This window comes from Phyllostomus discolor, chromosome 6, assembly GCF_004126475.2.
Source record: "Phyllostomus discolor isolate MPI-MPIP mPhyDis1 chromosome 6, mPhyDis1.pri.v3, whole genome shotgun sequence".
Classification (NCBI taxonomy): Eukaryota; Metazoa; Chordata; class Mammalia; order Chiroptera; family Phyllostomidae; genus Phyllostomus; species Phyllostomus discolor.
In genome coordinates, this window is record NC_040908.2 from 144,890,468 (window position 1) to 144,910,425 (window position 19,958).

General features: G+C 35.0%; 1 protein-coding gene across 1 annotated transcript in view; it reads left to right on the forward strand.

The window, feature by feature from the left end:
* The window catches only part of ELP4 (elongator acetyltransferase complex subunit 4), a 208,026-nt gene that overhangs the window by 45,952 nt on the left and 142,116 nt on the right, over nucleotides 1-19,958 (forward strand). The window contains exons 4-5 of the mRNA XM_028516278.2: nucleotides 2,962-3,093; nucleotides 12,399-12,538. Of these exons, the coding sequence (XP_028372079.1) occupies nucleotides 2,962-3,093; nucleotides 12,399-12,538 (272 nt within the window). The remainder of the gene's footprint in view (nucleotides 1-2,961; nucleotides 3,094-12,398; nucleotides 12,539-19,958) is intronic.

Below are 19,958 nucleotides of genomic sequence, written 5' to 3' on the forward strand. Positions count from 1 at the left end.
ATGTTAAGAAATAATATTTATTGAAATAATCAATCAGTTCAACAATTCTTTCCATTTTACTTTGTTGTTTTCTTTTAGAAATTAAAGTACAAAAATTTTTACTAATTTTTTAAAAAGATTTTATTTATTTATTTTTAGAGAGAGAGGAAGGGAGGAAGAGAGGGAAAGAAACATCAGTGTGTGAGAGATACATTGATTAGTTGCCTCTCACATGCCCCCACTGGGGATCTGGCCCACAACGCAGGCACATGCCCTGACTGGGCATCAAACTGGCGACCCTTTGGTTCACAAGCCAACACACTCAATCCACTGAGCCACACCAGCCAGGGCTAAGGTACAAAATTATTAATAGCACTATATCATATACTGCTTTCACAGAAGGATTTTGTGTAATATACCTATCTATAGATAGATAGATCTATAGATAGATACAGATAGATATAGAAAGATATAGATAGGTATGCTTTTACAGAATGATTTTGTATAATATACCTATCTATATCTATCTATCTGTAGATCTATCTATCTAGATCTATAGTATATGGTAAAGTGCTATTAATAATTTTGTACCTTAGCCCTGGCTGGTGTGGCTCAGTGGATTGAGTGTGTTGGCTTGTGAACCAAAGGGTCGCCAGTTTGATGCCCAGTCAGGGCACGTGCCTGCGTTGTGAGCCAGGTCCCCAATGGGGGCATGTGAGAGGCAACTAATCAATGTATCTCTCACACACCAGTGTTTCTCTCCCACTCTTCCTCCCTTCCTCTCTCTCTAAAAATAAATCTATCTATAGATAGATAGATAGATATGTATACAAGGTCTGTCCAAAAAAAAGTCCAGCCATTGTTAATATAATGAGAATGATTTGTGCAGCCAAGGAGAGTGGACTGCAATGTGCATGTATGAACAATGGTGACTTCACTGAACTAGTCAGTGGGGGTGATAGACACCACTGAGTGAGCGTGTGTACTGTGTGGCCATCACATCCAGTGTGACTGAGTGAGTACAGCAATGGGTCTGCATCAGATTTTGCCTTAAGCTTGAACATTCCTCCATGGAAACTATTCAGATGATTCAGAAGGCCTCACCTGTGGGCAACTGGTGATTGACAGCTTCATCACAACAATGCGTCTGCTCGTGCATCGAGTCTCATGCAGAGTTTTTTGACGAAACATCAAATCACCAGGTGACTGAGCCTCCCTACAGCCCAGATTTGTTGCCCTGCTACTTCTGGCTTTTCCCAAAACTAAAATCATCTTTGAAAGAGAAGAGATTTCAGACAGTCCATAGGTTCAGGAAAATACTGTGGGCCAATTGATGGTGCATGAGAGAACTGTGTGAGGTCACAAGGTGCCTACTTTGAAGGGGACTGAGGCATCATTATCCTATGTACAGTGTTTCTTGTATCTTGTATCTTCTTCAATAAATATCTCTATTTTTCATATCATGTGGCTGGATGCCGCCCAGACAGACCTTGTGTGCCATGAATGTTGTTTACTTAACGTTAATGATTATTGTGGGAGAGCGTGGCTTTTTAAATTTTTTTAACACTATACCTTTGTCAGACTACAATATTACTGAGTGTCCCTAAGATTGAAAAGCCATGTTAATCCAAATATTTGTACTATTATCTGGTATTGACAGTCCAAATGTGTGGCCCTGAGTAATGGTTAAGACAATTATTTTACTGAATTCTTATAATTAAGCACTTATTGAGTGCTTAATATGCAGCATGCACTATTCTCTATATTTTATATTTTTAAGTTATTTATTCCTTACAACAATCCAGTGAAGTAAATACATTGTTCTTCACTGTTCAAGTGATGAATGGAAACAGAGAGAAGTCCCATAGGTGTGTAACATAACCACACGTAAAGCTACTAGTACATAAAGTCAAGATTTGGTCCTAAACAGTTCAGTATTCTGTATTGTACTATATACCTCGCAAATATTTGCTTCCATCAGAAAAAGAAGTTACTTTCTATTTTGTAAGATACATATGCCGTAGTTAGGAATGATGGATTCATAGCTTAAATGATATAACTAGTTTCTAATACTGGCATAAATTAAAGTGTGAATCTATTTGGAGGTCTTTTAGGAGGTGACTGAAATATATGATGCTTAGTATGTTTTCCAGCTGATTAGTTGACTTGATTCTAAGTATAAATAAATCTGGTCCTGAAAAGCAAAAGCTGAAATTTAGACTATTAATGATATAGTACAACATTATGTTTATTAATCTAGTACCCCACATTATCTTTATGATTCTGGCTAATAAAAGATACAGTTATTGTATCAGCTTTCCTACTCTAGGAAACTTATATACTTTTTTCTTTGCATTATTTCTATAGTACATTTTCATCAAAAATAAAGTCTTCTATGTTTTTTGTAGTCACTCAGTAGGTCAGCTTCCCCCCAAAAAAGGTAAAATTGGAATGCATCATCTCTTCATTTAATCAGAGATTTTAAATTTTGCTTTTATTGTTTAAAGAAGAGGCAGAAGCTTGCAGGTGCAAAACTAATGTTTGCTGTGGACAAAATAAATGTCTTTATTCCTAGCTATTTTTTCACCCAGTATTTTAGTGAACGAGTTTTTTGAATTCTAGAATTATAAACAGATTGCACACAACCTTTAGCAATATAAGGCAAACATAACAATAATCGCATATAATATGTAATGCTGACTTGAGACTCTAAGTGTACACATACATTTAAAACGTAAGCACAGCTTCTTGTTGCAATAGCAGTTGATCTTGGTTACTATAAAAATTTGAATTTTTTATCTAAATTCTATTTACTCCTTTTCTCTTGTTTTAGGTTTCTTTTGTTATAACTTTATACTTAAACCAATTTTAAGGCATCAATTTTTACTACCTTGAAATATTCTAGTATTGGTAATATTATTTAAGAAAATTATCATAGTTTTTACCACACATGCTCAGTAATGTATCGTTCTGTTTTCTCAGGAACTTCCTGCACCGTTACTTGATGATAATTGTAAAAAAGAATTTGATGAAGATGCGGGGGATCATAAAGCACCGGACTCTAACATTAAGATGAAAATAGCTTGGCGTTATCAGCTGTTACCCAAGATGGAGGCAAGTCAACATACAAGCTATTTCTAAAATTTTCAAATGCATCTGTTTTCATTTTATGGAATCTCTTGTATAACTGTTATCTTTAAGTGCAATACAATGTGTATTTGTTTATTTAAATAGATATTTATAGCATATTTGATCAAGATGACATATTTCTTAAAAATAAAATTATGACAAATTGGGATTTTTTTAAACCAAAGTAGATTATTTCATTTGTCCCATAATCTTCATATAGAATCTTTTAATCTAAGGTTTCAAGCCAGAGTAAGTGAACTAACAAAGCCATATTTTTCTTTTTATTTTTTATTGCATTTATTGAGGTGATATTTCTTAATAAAATCATACAGGTTTCAAGTGTACAATTCTACACTACATCATCTGTATATTGTGTTGTGTGTTCACCACCCCAAGTCAAGTCTCCTTCCATCATCATTTATCCCCACTTCACCCTCTACTGTCTCCCCCCAGCCCCCTTCCCCTCTGGTAATACCATGAATTATTTTGTTTGTTTTTGCTTAATCCCTTCTCCTATCCACCCAACCCCCTAAACTCCCTCCCTCTGACAGCTCTCTGAGTTCTCTGTATCTGTGAGTCTGTTTTTATTATTTGTTAGTTTATTTTGTTCATTAGATTCCATGTATAAGTAAAATCATATGGTACTTGTCTTTCTCTGACTGGCTTATTTCACCTAGCATAATGCTCTCTGGGTCTGTTCATGCTGTCACAAAGGATAAGATATCCTGATTTATTTATTTTTTATTTTTTTATGGCCCAGTAGTGCTCCATTGTGTAAATGTACTGCTGCTTTCTTAATCCACCAATCTACTGATGGGCATTTGGGCTGCTTCCAAATCCTGGCTCTTGTAGTTAGTGCCATAGTGATCATAGTGCTACAGTAATCATAGGTGCATATATTCTTCTGGATTAATATTTCAGATTTCTTTGGATATGTTCCCAGAAGTGTAATCACTGGGTTATAAGGCAGTTGCAGTTTTAATACTTTGAGGAAACTCCATGCTGGTTTCCACAGTGGCTGTACCAATCTGCATTCCCAGCAACAGTGCATGAAGGTTCCCCTTTCTCCATATCCTTGCCAACACTTATCGTTTGTTGATTTATTGATGGTAGCCATTCTAACAAGTGAAGTGGTGTGGCATTGTGGTTTTAATTTGCATTTCTCTGATGATGAGTGATGTTGAGCGTCTTCTCGTATGTATATTGGCCATCCGTAAGTCCTCTTTGGAGAAGTGTCTATTCAGTTCCTTTGCCCTTTTTTAAATTGGATTGTTTGATTTTTTGGTGCTAAGTCTTCTGAGTTCTTTGTAAATTTTGAATATTAACCCCTTATCATGTATATCATGACAAGTATGTTCTCCCATTCAGTGGGTTGTCTTCTCATTTTGTCAGTGGTTTCCTTTACTGTGGAAAACCTTTTTAGTTTGATATAGTAACATTTGTATAGTTTTTATTTTGTTTCTCTTGCCTGAGGAGATATATCAAAAAAAATATATTGCTATGATAAGCATCTGAGATTTAACTGCCTGTGTTTTCTTCTAGGATTTTTATGGTTTTGAGTCTTACATTTAAGTTTTTCATCTATTTTGAGTTTATTCTTGTGTATGGTGTGAGGAGATGGTCTTGTTTCATTTTTATTTTGCATGTATCTGTCCAATTTTCCCAAAACCATTTATTGAATATACTGTCTTTGCTTGTATATGCTTGCCTCCTATGTCATGCTCCATTATGTATGTTTGCCTCCTTTGTCAAATATTAATTGACCATAAAGGCATAGGTTTATTTCTGGGTTCTCTATTCTGTTCCATTGATCTACATGTCTGTTTTTATGTCAGTACCATACTGTTTTGATTACTACAGCCCTTGTAATATAGTTTGATATCAGTAGCATGATTCCTCCAACTTTGTTCTTCTCTCTCAATATCACTATGCCTATTTGGAGTCTTTTGGAACATTGTTCTAGTTCATGAAATACTCTGTTGCTATCTTCATAGGAATTGCTTTGACTCTGTACATTGCACTGGGTACTATGGACATTTTAATGATAACTAACAAAGCCATTTGTATCCAGCATTATAACTTCTAAATATTCAATGTCAGTCATAGTTCTTTGGAATTACTATTTTTATTTGTATACCTTTTCAACCATTATACTTCCAAACTCAGGTATCTCATAACCGGGTCTATCCAGTACTGATAAAGAGGAAAGTTAGGGGTAAATCTCTGAGAAATCAAAACAGATGTCAGTAAATCTGGCCACTAAAGTTTATGACTCTGTTCCTACTGAAAGCTCTTTTCATCTCCCTCATTTGTTCATTTGCTTCACTAATTTTTGGAATACTGTAATGTCCACCAGAGGTTATCATACTGGTAGAAAGAAAGAAAAGAAGGGAGGAAGGGAGGGAGGAGGGAGGGCGGAATTCTAACTGAATGCAACACAATTCCCATAGTCCACCCTTCTCTAGTCTTCCATATTGAGATCAGTGTTAGCTTTCCCAAGGACAGACAGAAGTATGTTTACAACACTGCTGAACTGCAAATGCCTAATTTGTTTTCCTGTTTCCACTGCCTCCTTCTGAATTCCTGGCAGATTGTCAGTCATAGTACCCTCCTGCAAAGCTTAGATGCAACCTTAGAATTTTCTGTAGAGTGGGCTGGATGATCACACCAGTTGATGAGAGTTAGTGGTATCTGAGATGAAGCCTGTTTGTCATTATCAGCCTATAGTATGAAATAGAAATTTTTCAAGGCTGCATACAAGACCTATACAATTTAATTCAAGCCTGCCATTTTAGCTTGCTCCACGTGTGTACATATAAAACATTGTATTCACCCATCTTGTGAGAATCATTCCTTATGAGTTGCTTAGATTTCTGCTGTTAAAGCATTTCACTTTTTTATTCATCACCTCATCCTTCTCCAAGTGCAAATGTTACTACCTCTGACAGCTTTCCATATGTAATTGCTTAGTTTTTAAATTTTTGTTTCCATAGCACTTCATACACTTTAAAGTACTTGTATACATTGTTTTATAGTTGTCAGTATAACCCTCTTCTCCCCCAGACAGAATTCCCTATAAAGGCCAAGATCTTATTTCATTTTCTCTATCTCCAGCACTGTATTAATACCCACATACTCAATAAATATTTAGTGAATGATAAATCTATTTACTCAGTCAGCAGATATTGATTAAGCATCAACTGTGTACCAAATATAAAATACATTGTAATAGATATAGATTAAGCAGCAGTAAATTATTCTAATTTAGATAGGAAAGATATTTGAATAATATGATTTTTAGGCTATAATTTAAATGACCAGGAACAAACTACCAGCTGGAAAGAGGACATTTACAAATCATATAACAGAATAAGAACTAAATTTCCTTGTATCTCAAGAACTTCTAAATTGAATAAGGAATACTGGTCTTCAATGCAATTTTTAAAATGGGCAAAAATATGAAAAGGAAATTCGGGTGACTCTTAAAACAAAGAACAGATGCCCAATTTCAGTTACAATAGAGAAATACAAATTAAAACTACACCGACTTGCCATTTTTCTCTCATCAGACTGTCAGTAATCTAAAATGTTTGGTAAGATGCTAACTAGGTAGGGTGGGGGTGGGCAGGACTAGCACTCTCACACTTTGCTGGTGAAGTGTAAGTAGGTACAACTTCTGTGAAAGTTCATTTGGTAGTAACTTTCAGAATTACAAAATCATATATCCTTTGATCTTTTTTTGTGGAAGGTTACCTGATGAATATATTTACACAGTATATGATAAATTATATATGAGCTTTTATACAACATATTTTTAAATAGCAAATGATTGGAAAGGATCTAAATATCTGTCAGTAAGCAACTAGTTAAATAAATAGCGGTGTTACAGTAGAATACCACACATTTGTATTAAAAAAAAAAAGGAAATTCTGTGTAATCAATGGTTTTCATAGGCGTAGCCTAGCTTGGAGGTGCCTGGGAATTGGGTACAAGAGGCCAGAATAGCTGTAGTTTTTCTGTTTAGGAAAATGTGAGTTGAGTGATAGAGTCTAGAATAGATGAAGAACATAGAATTAACACTTGAGAAGCCTAATGGCAAAGAACTTTGTGTCTTCGATCTGGCAGATTCATTTGAGTAACTGGGCTTAGCAAAGACTCTTTTTATTTTATTTTTCAATTACAGTTTATATTTGATTATTATTGTATATTAGTTTCAGGTGAACAGCATAGAGGTTAGACAATCACATACTTTACAAAGTGTTCCCCACAATATTTCCAGTACCCACCTGTCATCAGACACAATTATTACAATATTAATGACTATACTCCCTGTGCTGTACTTTACATCACTATGACTATTTTCTAAGTACCATTTGTATTTATTGATCCCTTCCCTTTTTACCTAGTCCTTTAACTACCACCACCACCCCCAAATAGCCACTATCAGTCTGTTCTAACAGTGATTCTTGCAAGGAGTGACTGTTCTGATTTTTCCATTGGTGTGTTCTCAAAGAGTAATGAAAATGTAAGCTCTAAATCATAGATAGTTTTTTTGTAAAGACAGTATACCTATTCAGTTTTAGATTATATAAGTCACTGTGTCTTCTGTTTCCTTTAGTTTTTTACTCTTCCCTCACTAGGTTTTGGTCTTTACATTGGTAGTAACATTCTTCAAGTGAAAATGCAGTTAACTGAATCTTTAAGCAATTTTTCTCACTGATTATTATAAAATTTGTTTAAAGTTGGAGAGAAAGTTTTTTGTTTCTTTATAATTCATTGTTTCTTTTTATACTGTAATTGTAGATGACACTCCTGCCCCCCGCCTTTTTCATATAAGTGAGCAGTCCTTATTCCATCCTTCCATTCAGAGTGATGTGCCTGCATCGTTTGGTCCAGGGGAATAGATTTCTGAGGTGACATTAGCACACAAAGCCAGTGCTCAGTTTTCAAGATTTTCAACTTGTTTTAAAAACTGTGCTTTTCTTACAATGGTCTTTCCCAGATGATTTATTCTCCCATTTTCTTTCGGTCTCCACTAAAATATCACTTTATCAGGAATGTTTTCCTTTGTCACTTAATATAGAATAAAACCACCCTCTCTGTCATCTCCTTTCACTGTCTGATTTTTCTTCAGGGCACTTATAATACAGCATCTATCTGCTTTACTACAATGTCAGCTCAGTAAGAGAAAGAGACTTGGACTATTTTGTTTTACTGGCATACAGTGGGTGCTCAATAGTTATTTGTTAAATATGCGAGTGAGTGAATTATATAGTATGCGAATTAAATGTGAAACTCAGTTAAGTTGCATTAATTAATACAATAAAAGAGCAGCTTATTTTTAATTTACAGTCAATGGTCAAACTTAAATTTATACTTACAGGTAAGTTCTGTCAAATTTAGAATAGAGGAATCATCCTCTGGCTTCTTTGCTTTTCTTTGAAATGTTGCCAACATTTATTTGCTTGTCACAGAAATTTTGTATGTGGCAATTTGCCAAGACTGATAGGCATTGGTGATCACTCATCATCATCTACTTTATAAATCCAGACCTTACTTTGCCATTAGCAGTTTAAAAACAATACCAACTAAACTCTGGTTTTTTTGTATTTTGCTCGGGCTAAAATATAGTTAACACTATAATGAGTAAAGGTTAAACAAGCAGTCCAGAACTAGCTGTGTCGATTAACAGGTAGGTCTTTGAATATCGGTTGTCATAGAGTCCTAAGAGTAGAAATAGTAATATTTCCATTTAGAGAATGCCAAAAAGAGGATCAAATATGCACAACTACATCAATAACAATAGCTCAGTAAAGCAGAAAGCCAGCGCTTCCAGTTAGAGGGGCGTGTAGTTTTCAAAGGCCCACCCATGTCCCCCGGCCTTTGATTTTGACCCTGTCTCCTAAGTGCACTGTCCTCTTCTTTCCTGTCCAGTCATCAAGCCCTGCCCTCTCTTCACCCCGAGAACTGCCAGCCTGCAGCATAGTCTGATCCGCAGTTTCTTCAGTGTTGTAGAGCTCTACTACTGCAAAGGCCCACAAATGACTCCGGCATTTCATGGCAGCGCAGTGCATGTTTATCAAGTTCAGTTCATTACACTTCGGTTTTCTGTCCTAGTTTTTCAGCCACAGCAGTGCTGTGACAGATGTGTGCATGTTGTAGATGACAACGGATAACATTTTTTCAATAACGCAATGTAATTACAAAAGAGAGGAATGAATCTTCTGATGGCTAGTGGATCATGGCACAATAATCATAATATTTACAATAGTGCTTTACAACTTACAGAAAATTCCCTGCCACAGACTTTGCCAGTGTTGCATCAGAGTCTCACAACAGCCCAGCAAAATAGTTATCAGCTCTAATTCTGGTGCTTGAACCGAGGCTCAAAGTGGTTTAGCAACCATTTGGGCTCTTGCTTTCTGTTGTGCCATACCGGGAAATAAGCAACGGTGCCAATAGTAGGAAAATGTCTTAGGTAGATTGTTTATTTGTGGTGCAGCTTTTCTCTCCGTTTTGTTTCTTTCTGACCTAGTGGAGGGGGAGGGTCGTCCCTCCCCCCATCAGAGTGTGTTTACTTTACCAGAGTGAATTTTTACTGAATCATTTTTACTCTCTTCCACAGTCAACAAGTGAATGGATAGTTCATGCATGTGAAATAGTTTTCATAATGTAAAACTAAAGCAAGATGTTCTTATTAAACTGAGTAAACTGACTAGTTATCGATGCTTAATTTTTTTAACATATCTTTTTTGTGTGTAGAGTTGAGAGTTTTTCGTGTATTTTTATTATTATTAGATGTAAAACATTTAATTATCCTTTTCAGAAAATATTTAAGTCTTTGTTTTATAATTCTAGGCCTCAAAAGGTTTCACATCACTTCAAAAATCTGATTCTATGTTAATGCTAGGTCTCTTGGTTAGAAAAACTTACAAAATTGTTTTTTTCTTGAAGAATGTGTTTAGTTTTCATTTTTTATTGAAGGGTTAAATTTTTATCACTAATAGAATATTCAGTGCCTTGTCAGTATTTTAGTTTCTTATCTTACTTTCTAAAAAATTAATAAAAATTGCAATAAAAGCCTCCAACTTTTTTTTCATTTTAATGAATTATATGTGTTCTATATATAAACTGTCACAGCATGAAATCAGTTTTTTTGCCTTGATTCATTCCAAATCTGAGAGTTCTATCACATTAATATTAAAAATTAGAAACATTAATGGAGACTGGCAGCTTTAAAAGCAGACTTTGCTTCTTGACAATTTAGCATATTTCTCTGAGTGCACAGGCCTTCAAGAACCTTCAGTTCACTAATAAATTTATTAACTCAAACTTAAAAGAAGTGAAAAGTCTCCCTTTCTTTCACTCTCCCCATGGCCAGCCTGCTAAAATAGATTATTCATGCTTATTTGATTCAGGTAGGCTTTTGCAAGCTTCCCTACTAGGCCTGGGAATGTGGTACATTGATGCCTTTTCAGAGGCTTCTGACATAGACCAAGCTTTTATTGCATGGTGTTTTATTATTACCAAATCCTAGTCTCCACCCAGTTTGTAGGCACTCTGTTTATTCTTTTGAATCAGGAAAGGTTATCACCTACCTTAATCCATGCGGCAGTATGGATTAAGGACACCAGTGTGCCCCAGGATTCTCAAAGAGGATCCTGGAAACTTCTTGTTTCTTCTTTTTTTGCTGTCTTTACTAAATTCTATTGGGCCTTAGAGGGATTTGCATCTGAAATGGGCAACCTGGTGTTTTTCTCAATGAAGACATCAGATCAAAGTTCAGTTAGTCAAGGCCTTTCTAAAACATTAAGGGGGCCTGGACTTACACAATAAAAAGATGAGCTCTAGCAGAGATTGCAGTAAAAACATTCTGAACTATAATCCGGATAAAGAATAGATTATAGGCCAAAGAACAGACCTTGTTTAAATTGCTTTAGACTAATAACTTTACATTTTAAAATTTTACACCCTGTTTTTAAGAAACAAATTTTAATGTGACATAATTTATTAGTCAGTATTTTCATGGTAAACAGATAAATCATCTTTTGGGAACCATACTTCTGTGTATTGTATTGGAAAGATTAAATTAAGCCAATTAATAGGTCTCTTTCATTAATGAAAATTAAAGAGTACCTTATGGAGGGATGAGCAATCATTTTATTTAGAAAATAAATATTAAAGCCACAGACTGGATCTGAGACTAATGTTTCTACTCGGCTTAAATGTTTTTTATCCTCTGTTACTGTATAATTTGATATTTGTAGGCATTTAATTGAAGAATATGAATCCTTAAAGTCTTAAAAATGCAAATATCTAGTCTTGAGCAAATGTCTGTTTCTAATCTAAATGACAAAGTTGTTAATTCCTTAGTAAAATATGTTAAGATTTTATTGTGTATAATTCTTCAATTTCTGCAGAGGCTCCCTAGTTTGTTGAGTGTTCCAAAACTTGTCTGTTTTGTAGCATTCAGGACAGTTGAAATTATGTAAATTTAGATCAGAGATTTCATGAGAAACCAGTGCCGAGTGGAACCTGCTACTAACTAGCTCAGCTTCGGATAGAGGTGGATATATTTCTCATGCGCTGAAAGAAATCAGCCCAGAGTTCCTTCAAAGCAATATAAGAATAATGATACATTACTAGGACTTTACTATCCTGTGTAAATAAATTCAGCATCAGTAGTTATTAGAGTTCTTAAGAGAAAACTAATGTGTTGGTGGAATTGTCAGTGATTATGCCAGATTTCTGATTTATCTATTGCAGCTTACATATATTCTCCCACTTTACATTGTGTTCTGTTCCCAGCTGGAGGACCCTAGTACTTTTTATACTATAAGCTTACTATTGTTTGTACATACAATAGTAATTGTATACATACAAATACATACAAATAGTAATTTGTATGTATAATGTATACAATATGCATACAAACTGTCTGGTGAAAATTTAGTTTTAAAGTGGCGTTCCATTTACTGTACTTAAGTAGCTAGTTTCTTTTGGGCCCCTCACCATGAATTAATTCAGCTTAAGTTTTCATTGATTCTTAGCTACTACATATTTGTCCATAAAACCTGGAGTTGGGAGATGAAAAGGTTGATTTCTAACTACACAGATTGAAATACCGAAGGTTGTGGTATATGCTTCTTTGAAATTTAATGCCTGTGTACATCAGTTTTTTCTTATTTGCATTGAAATGCATAAATAGATCAGCATTTTGCTGAATGTAGGACAAGTAAATTGTATTTTTTAAATATAGTTTTAACAACAAATATGGGTTTTATTAATAGGCTGGACCAGTATCATCGTCAAGATTTGGTCACTATTATGATGCATCAAAAAAAATACCACCAGAACTACTTAAGGCTTCAAAATGGCATGGATTTTTTCTTCCAGAAAAAGTACCTTCAACTGTTAACATAGAGCCCTGGTAAGTTCATGACCCAATTTTGATTTCAAAGGTTGATAGAATATATTTTTACCACATTCTTTGAAAGAATTAATATCAAAAGTATATCTCCTAATAATAGATATTAGAATTACATAATATGTAGCCTTAATTGTGCATATTTGTGCATGTGTTTCTTATTATTTCATTATACAGTAGGGTGGGGGAAAAGTAGGTTTACAGTTCATATGGAAAAATGATGCAATAATTAATAAATAATAATACAAAAATAAACTTGCTTTTATGTACTCAAACCTGTAAACCAACTGTTCTCACCCTATATCATAGTTTACTTTTTCTGGCCTTATAACCTTTGGACATGCTGTTACCCCTTAATTTGCAACTTAAAACGTCTGGACACCAAATTGCAATACCTGCTGTTTTTATTTTCAAGAAAATTCAAAACACTTCCAAATCAGAGTCTCTCAATTATAAAGTGCAAATAGATGCCTAAATATTACTTATTGATAACAATAGCAGCGAAACAGTATAAAGTAATGTTATTGTTCCATGTTTCAGTAAAACAGCAATAAATGCTGTTTCAGAAATTAAACACATGCATATTTTCCAATATTTCATTTATTATGGTTTTCTGTTTCCAGTAATGCTGTAAATAAAACAATCTATTTTTTTAGATGACTTAAGAGAACTTAGGGTTTGAGTTTTACAGTGAAGAGTTTTAAGTATTAAACCAGTGCTACTAGTTTAAGGCAAACTGTGAAAAGTACAGTGCTGGACACTGAATAATTTATAAAAGTTAAGAATATTCAATTTTATCCTTATTGCAGTTGAATCAAGGGAAGGTAGTCCACGGAATCTGTTGTCACCTCTATTTTCTTTTGCACTGTAAAACCACTATTTTCAAAGTGAGACCGGTTATTAAATGGACATTTAATAGACAGGAAATTGTGAGCTGAAATGACTTAAAAATCTATCATCTTTTTCCCAGAAATATTACGTAAGAATTCAGTGACAACTGTCCTATTTATTTTCATTAAATCTGTTTGAAAAAGAAATTCTGCACGTCATCATGGTGTTCTCTGGCCTGTGAATGAGGGGCTGCTGTGTGTCAGTCACCCTGGTATACAATCACCTTTGCTATCTATCCTATAAAAAAAAATTCCCATTTTCCAGAAGAAGATACCAAAATTCACGAAAGAGATTTATCTGAGGCTCAACAGCTTCAAAAGATTTTCATGTCCTTCACCTTTACCTTCCTGTGTTACAGAGGACAGAGTGCTGACAAAGAAATTTATAAAAGCCTGGGTTTTGATACTGAGCTTGTCCTACTGTTAACTTTGGGCAAATCCCTTAAATTCTGTGAAAATCAATATCTTTCTGTGAAAAATTGAGGTCTAGAGGAATATCACTTATTCTACCTGCATCACTAAGGTTTTTTGTTAAGTTTGCATGATTATATTGATTTTACTAGTGCCTATTTTTTGTTATTCAGTGAACCAGACAAAAACATATATAGGCCTGGGAAGGTCAAAATAACTTTCCCAGCCCTGGCTAGTGTGGCTCAATGGATTGGGCGCAGGCCTGCGAACCAAAAGGTCCCCAGTTTGTTTCCTAGTCAGGGCACATGCCTGGGTTGCGGGGTGGGGGGTGCTGGGGGGTGGTAGGGGTGTGGGGAGGGTGGGGGCAGGGGTGCACAAGAGACAACCACACATTGATGTTTCTCCCTTCCCCTTTCTTTAAAAATAAATAAATAAAATCTTTTAAAAAATAATTTTTCCATGATTTCTTACATGGTAAATGGTGGGACCCAGACTCAAAGTCAGTTCTTTTTGACTCAGAAACCCTTGTTATCAATAATGTTATACTGCCTCCATTCATGGACTATTTAGGAGAAATAAAAAATGTGAAATGTACATTAAGTATGATGTAAGTGAATAAAAAATAACGTGATGACACTTTGTAATTAAATCTATGTATATATTAAGCATAAAACTTTTTCTGAGACAGAAAGTACAAGGTTTTTGTTCATTCATTGGACAACTGAAGGGAGGGGAATTAACACTTGTTGAAAATCTGCTCCATGTCAGGAACTGTTCCAGCCATTGGACCGTAGAATAACTAATTCTCCCAACAGCCTTCCAAGAAAAATAATATTGTCCCAGAGTTTTAGGAGACTTGAAGTCGGAGACACTAAGTAGCTTTCCCATCACTGCCTGACGCCTAGTTACTGAGCCGACACCCAAACCCATGTCTCCTGAATCTCCGCCCTTTCCTGAGCGAGGCGGCCGCTGTCCACAGCCGCAGTCAGTGGGCCGCGGGGGAGGCCAGCACAATCTCTTTTGAGAACTTGCATTTTTACACACAAAATAGGAAAATTTATAGATTTTAATTATCAAGGCAGTATTTCATTTCATAATGGTTAACCGATAATTCATTTATTTCATATTAAATGCTTAATTAAATATAATTAAACTTTAAACATGTAATTAAATTAATTTTGAAAATGGGTACTTTACCATGTGAGATTTATTTTAATTTATGAAAAGCGTGTGCTCATCTCACTAAAATGAGCCTTACTGGTTCATTTATAAAATAATAAAGCGTAGCCTTACAGTTGTCTATACTTTTCCTGTAATTAAAACTAGTGGACATAGCTGTACCCTACTGTCATATGTGAGGATATAACATATAATTCTGCAGCTTCTAAAGGAACTATTGAAACATGGAGAGGTTCGTTATTTTGTTTTACAGTAAGAGAAACTAAAGGTCATTTAAAATTTGGATTAACTAATTTTAAATTATTGGTAGGTTTGACTATAGAATATTTTCATTCAGACAGTATAACCTGTCAAATTAAAGCTTGGGTATAAAAACCCAAAATGTATCACAATGGTGTTATCCAGTTGATTTTGCTTTGATATTTTACTGCCATAAATTAGAGAATCTGAGTCACAAAACAATGAATGATACGAAAATAAATTTTGAGAATAATTCTGTAGTCAAAGATTTTTTAAATCTGACATTGTTTTGAATTAAGCTTTACTAACAAGTATGCCCGAACACTCTTCTGTTTTCTTACAAGATTCCTCTTTCTTCAGCACACAGTAGTGCCTCAACTTTCTTATTTACTAATGAACCTACCGACATACTCCTTAACCTGCTGTTACAGACTGAATGTTGGTGTGCCCCAAAGCCAGATGTTGAAGTTCTAATCCTCAGTGGAACGGTATTTGGATGTGGGGCGTTTAGGAGGTCATTAGGGTTAGATGAGGTCATGAGGGTGGAGCCCGAGTCTGATAGGCTCGGTGTCTTTAAGAAAGATTGAGAGACACTGAGCTCACACTTTCCTCTTGGGGTCACATCCAGGAAGGGCCATGTGACCACACAGTGAGAAGGTGGCCATGTGTAGCCAGTGGAGCTCTCACCAGACACTAACCCTACTAGCACTTTGATCTTGAACTTAGTCTTCTGAGCTGCAATAAAATAAATACCTGTGGTATAAGCCACCCAGTCTGTGTTATTTTGTTGTGGAAGTCCAAGCTAACTAATACACCTACTATATTGTAAAATATCACTTTTTTATTATAGATATGTCAGGTCTTGAACATTGAGTTCATATGCAGTTTGTAGTAAATAGAATAAATTTATTTTGGTATGTTTCTTTGAAATTCAAGATTGTATTTTGACATTTATCCTAACAATGGCTAGTAGTGTCTTATATTAGCTAAAACTTTTGTGTTAAGTTGAATGAACTGAATTCTGAGACAACCAGTTATCTTTCTAAGAAAAAAAAATCAGTGGGAAGAGGCTAGGTGTAATACTTAAGATTTTAGAAGTCATTTCATTTGTCTTCTGCCAAGTTTCCTTACCAGCTTAAATGGAACCTCATTATAAGCCTTTTGTAATAATATTTTCCCATTGAAATCATAGTTATGCTCCCCTGCTTTCCTGCTTAACTTTTGTTTTTACTTCTGTCAGCACACAGTGCATTGTGCTATAATTATCTGGCTTGTCTACAATCTCATTTTCTCTCTCAAGCATTGGAAATCCTGGAGGAAAGGGTTATGCTTTCTTTATCTATTTGTTCCCTGAATCTAGGACACAGGTGTTGAGTTGAGTGTTAGTGAATTAGTGGACCAATGCACAAAGTATGGTAATAACTCCGAGTAACTATATATAGCCTTGCTCTTAGTAGAACAATTTAGTAGCATAAAACCAATAACCGAAACATAGCCATGTAAGAGTATATTTTATTTCAACAATACATATCCCTTAGATCAAGGAGCAGAGAACCACACTATATTGAGAATCTACCAGTAGAAAATTAACTCATGAGAAAGGAATTTTGGAAGAGTTTCTAGCTAAGACTAAAAGTTTAGAACAAAAGTCATGAAGTTATAGAACTATACTATAAACAACTTTATTAAAAGAATATAGTGAGTGATGTACTAATACTAGTATCTGAAGTGGGGGAAAGGCAAGATGTAAGTACAAGGAGGAATTTTACGTCTGCTTACCTGCTGGAGGTACAAAGATAATATCTGAACATTTATAGAGAGAACTAATGTCCTGAACCCTTTCTAACTTGAATTCAGATGTTAATTTCAGCTCCAAAAACAGAAATCCGTGATAAGTGGTCAGATAAGCCCATGAAAGACTGCCAGCTAAATCCCCTGATTTGACTACGTAAAAGACTCACAGCATACTTAGTATTTGAAAGGCTGGAGAGAAATGCCAAACTTAAACAAAAATTATTAGAGTTATCATCCTGTTTACATGTGTTTATTAATAAAAAATACTCTTGTTTTTAGAATGAGGAAATATTTTTATCAGGATACCTCCTCACATCCCACAGTAGTCCCCCTCAGTAAGCGACAGAAGGGCTGGCGCAGAGACGCCTGAGGGATGTTCGTCACACTGTTGGCCACCGTGTTCACCTCTGGGTGGTGAATTTTGGATGTCTTTTTCCAGCCGTCATATGTTTTATGTATTTGAATTTTTATGATGAAGAAACATTTTTGTAATGTAGAGGCATTTCAAATAAGCAGGAAAGCCTAATCATTTGGGAATAATATAGTGAAATCCTTTACCTCATGTCTCTTACCAAACTATATTTCTAAAGAGTTAAAGGTTTGATGCCCTGGCTGGTGTGGCTCAGTGGACTGAGTGGCGGGCTGCAAACCAACCAAAAGGTCACTGGTTCAATTCCTAGTCAGGGCACATGTCTGGGTTGCAGGCCAGGTCCCCTGTTGGGGGCATGCAGCCAATAAATGTTTCTCCCCCTCTCTTTCACCCTCCTTCCCATCTCTAAAAATAAATAGATAGATAGATAGATAGATAATTTTTTAAAGAGCTAAAGATGTGAATGTAATAAATTACAGAAGTACTAGAAGAAAATAGAAGAGAAAGTCTTAAACGCTTGGAATGGTGGGGAAATCTCAGTGATTATATCTGGCGATCTGATCTATTACCTTTCTCAATTTGAAATAGCAAGGACTCTTTGAAGGAACACTTGATTCAAAGGAAAGAAAAAGAAACACTGCTAACATCTCTTTATGTTCGGATGTGCTTAAAGAATGACGAGGACATGCTGAAAGGATATAGAAGCCAACTGAAGAGAGCTCCCACTGGCCAAAGAGGAGAAAATTTAAGCATCAAAATAAATAATGATAGTAATGGATTATAACTACCACTGAGTAAAACAGGCAGCCACAAGTAGGCACTGATACAAATCAATGTATGAATAAATAAGTCATCGGGAACAAGCTATTACATAGCCTCAAAGTGCCTCGCCACAAAATGGTTATTGACTACAAAGAGGAAAGAATAATTTCGTAGTGGAGAGGCCTGGCAGACATCACCTTAGTCGAGTTACCGTGACCAGTGAAGGGGCAAATTGAAATCATATATCACCTCATAACATGCAGTGAGAAGAACTCGGCAACACTTCTGCAACATTCCTACCAAATATACATAATCTAAACTTAGCCGTGAGAAAACATCAGTCAAACCCAAATTGGGAGCATTCTCTCAAATACCTGACCTGTAATCCTGAAAAGGTTTAAAACCGTAAAAACCAAGGAACTTCCAGATTCAAGGAGACTGAAAAGAGACTTGACATCTGAATACATGTTACTCTGGACTGAGTCACTTGCTAGAAGGGATGATACTGGGACAGATGCGAAACTTGAATGGGGTCTGACCATTAAATGTATCAGTTATATCAGTATCCTAACTCAGATGGTTATATTATTGTTAAATAGGATAATGTACGAGTTTGTAGGAATTATACCCAAGTTATTAAGAAGTAATGGGTCATCATGTCCATAACTTATTGGTAGAAGAGGGAAAAAAGTTTTTGTTCTATATTTACAACTTTTTTATGTTTGAGATTGTTTAAAATTTTTTAAAAACATAAACCTACACATATATATGCACATATATTAATATCTTCAGTATATTTAGACCATTTTTAAATTGGTAAGAACAAGTTGAGAACCCTAAAACAAAATAGGCAAAAGGTCAACAGCATGTTCTCAAAAGAAGATAAAGAAATAGTTAATAAGCCTCACTAATAGTCAGAGAAATGTAAACAAAAAGCAAAGAGGCAGCAGTTCTCAAGTATCCGATATTGAAAACGATAATACTGTGAGTTAAAGATGATGCGGAGAAACACACGCCTCTCGTGTCGTTAGCCGTTAGCGTGCTCATTGTTAAAGCAGCTCCAGGAGAGTGGATCGGAACATTGGAGTGCACATCATCATCATTCCTGCCATCATGCCAGTTCTAGGAATTTATCATAAAGAAATAATAACACAAGTTAGCAAAACACAATCACCATAACTCTGTGTCATCCTGAAAATCTGGGGGAAAACTAACAGTTGTCAGTATAGATTAGTTAAATAAATTATATTGCATCTAAAAATGGAATACCTTACTTGCAAAGTAAAAAGATTCAAAAAGTATGAAAAGAATGTAACATATATAATGTAATGTATAATATACAACATATTTGTAGAGAATAATGATTTTTCATAAAAGAGCACAACCTCCCTCAGTAGTATTCTTGTCAGACAGTGGACTGTTTAGCCTATGCATGCAGTTAAACATCAAAAAAGAAAAAATCAATAAATGACAAGCCTTCAGGGTAATAGTAATGTAGTTCTTAACTTGAAAATTACTTGTGGATAGACTTCACAGTCCTTATAATCACATGCAAAATATATGCTAATATAACTGTAGCTCAGCAAACCATTTTACACAATTAGTCGAAACATTTGATACTATGCGTATTGTGTTATATCTCACTGTCATAGGTAAATCCCTGAAATATATGTGTAATTAGATTTTTGGCAATACAAATCATATTTTCTCAATAATTTACATAATAATGTCAAAATGCTTCATCTTCACTTTAAATTAATCCTAATTGGTAGTGATA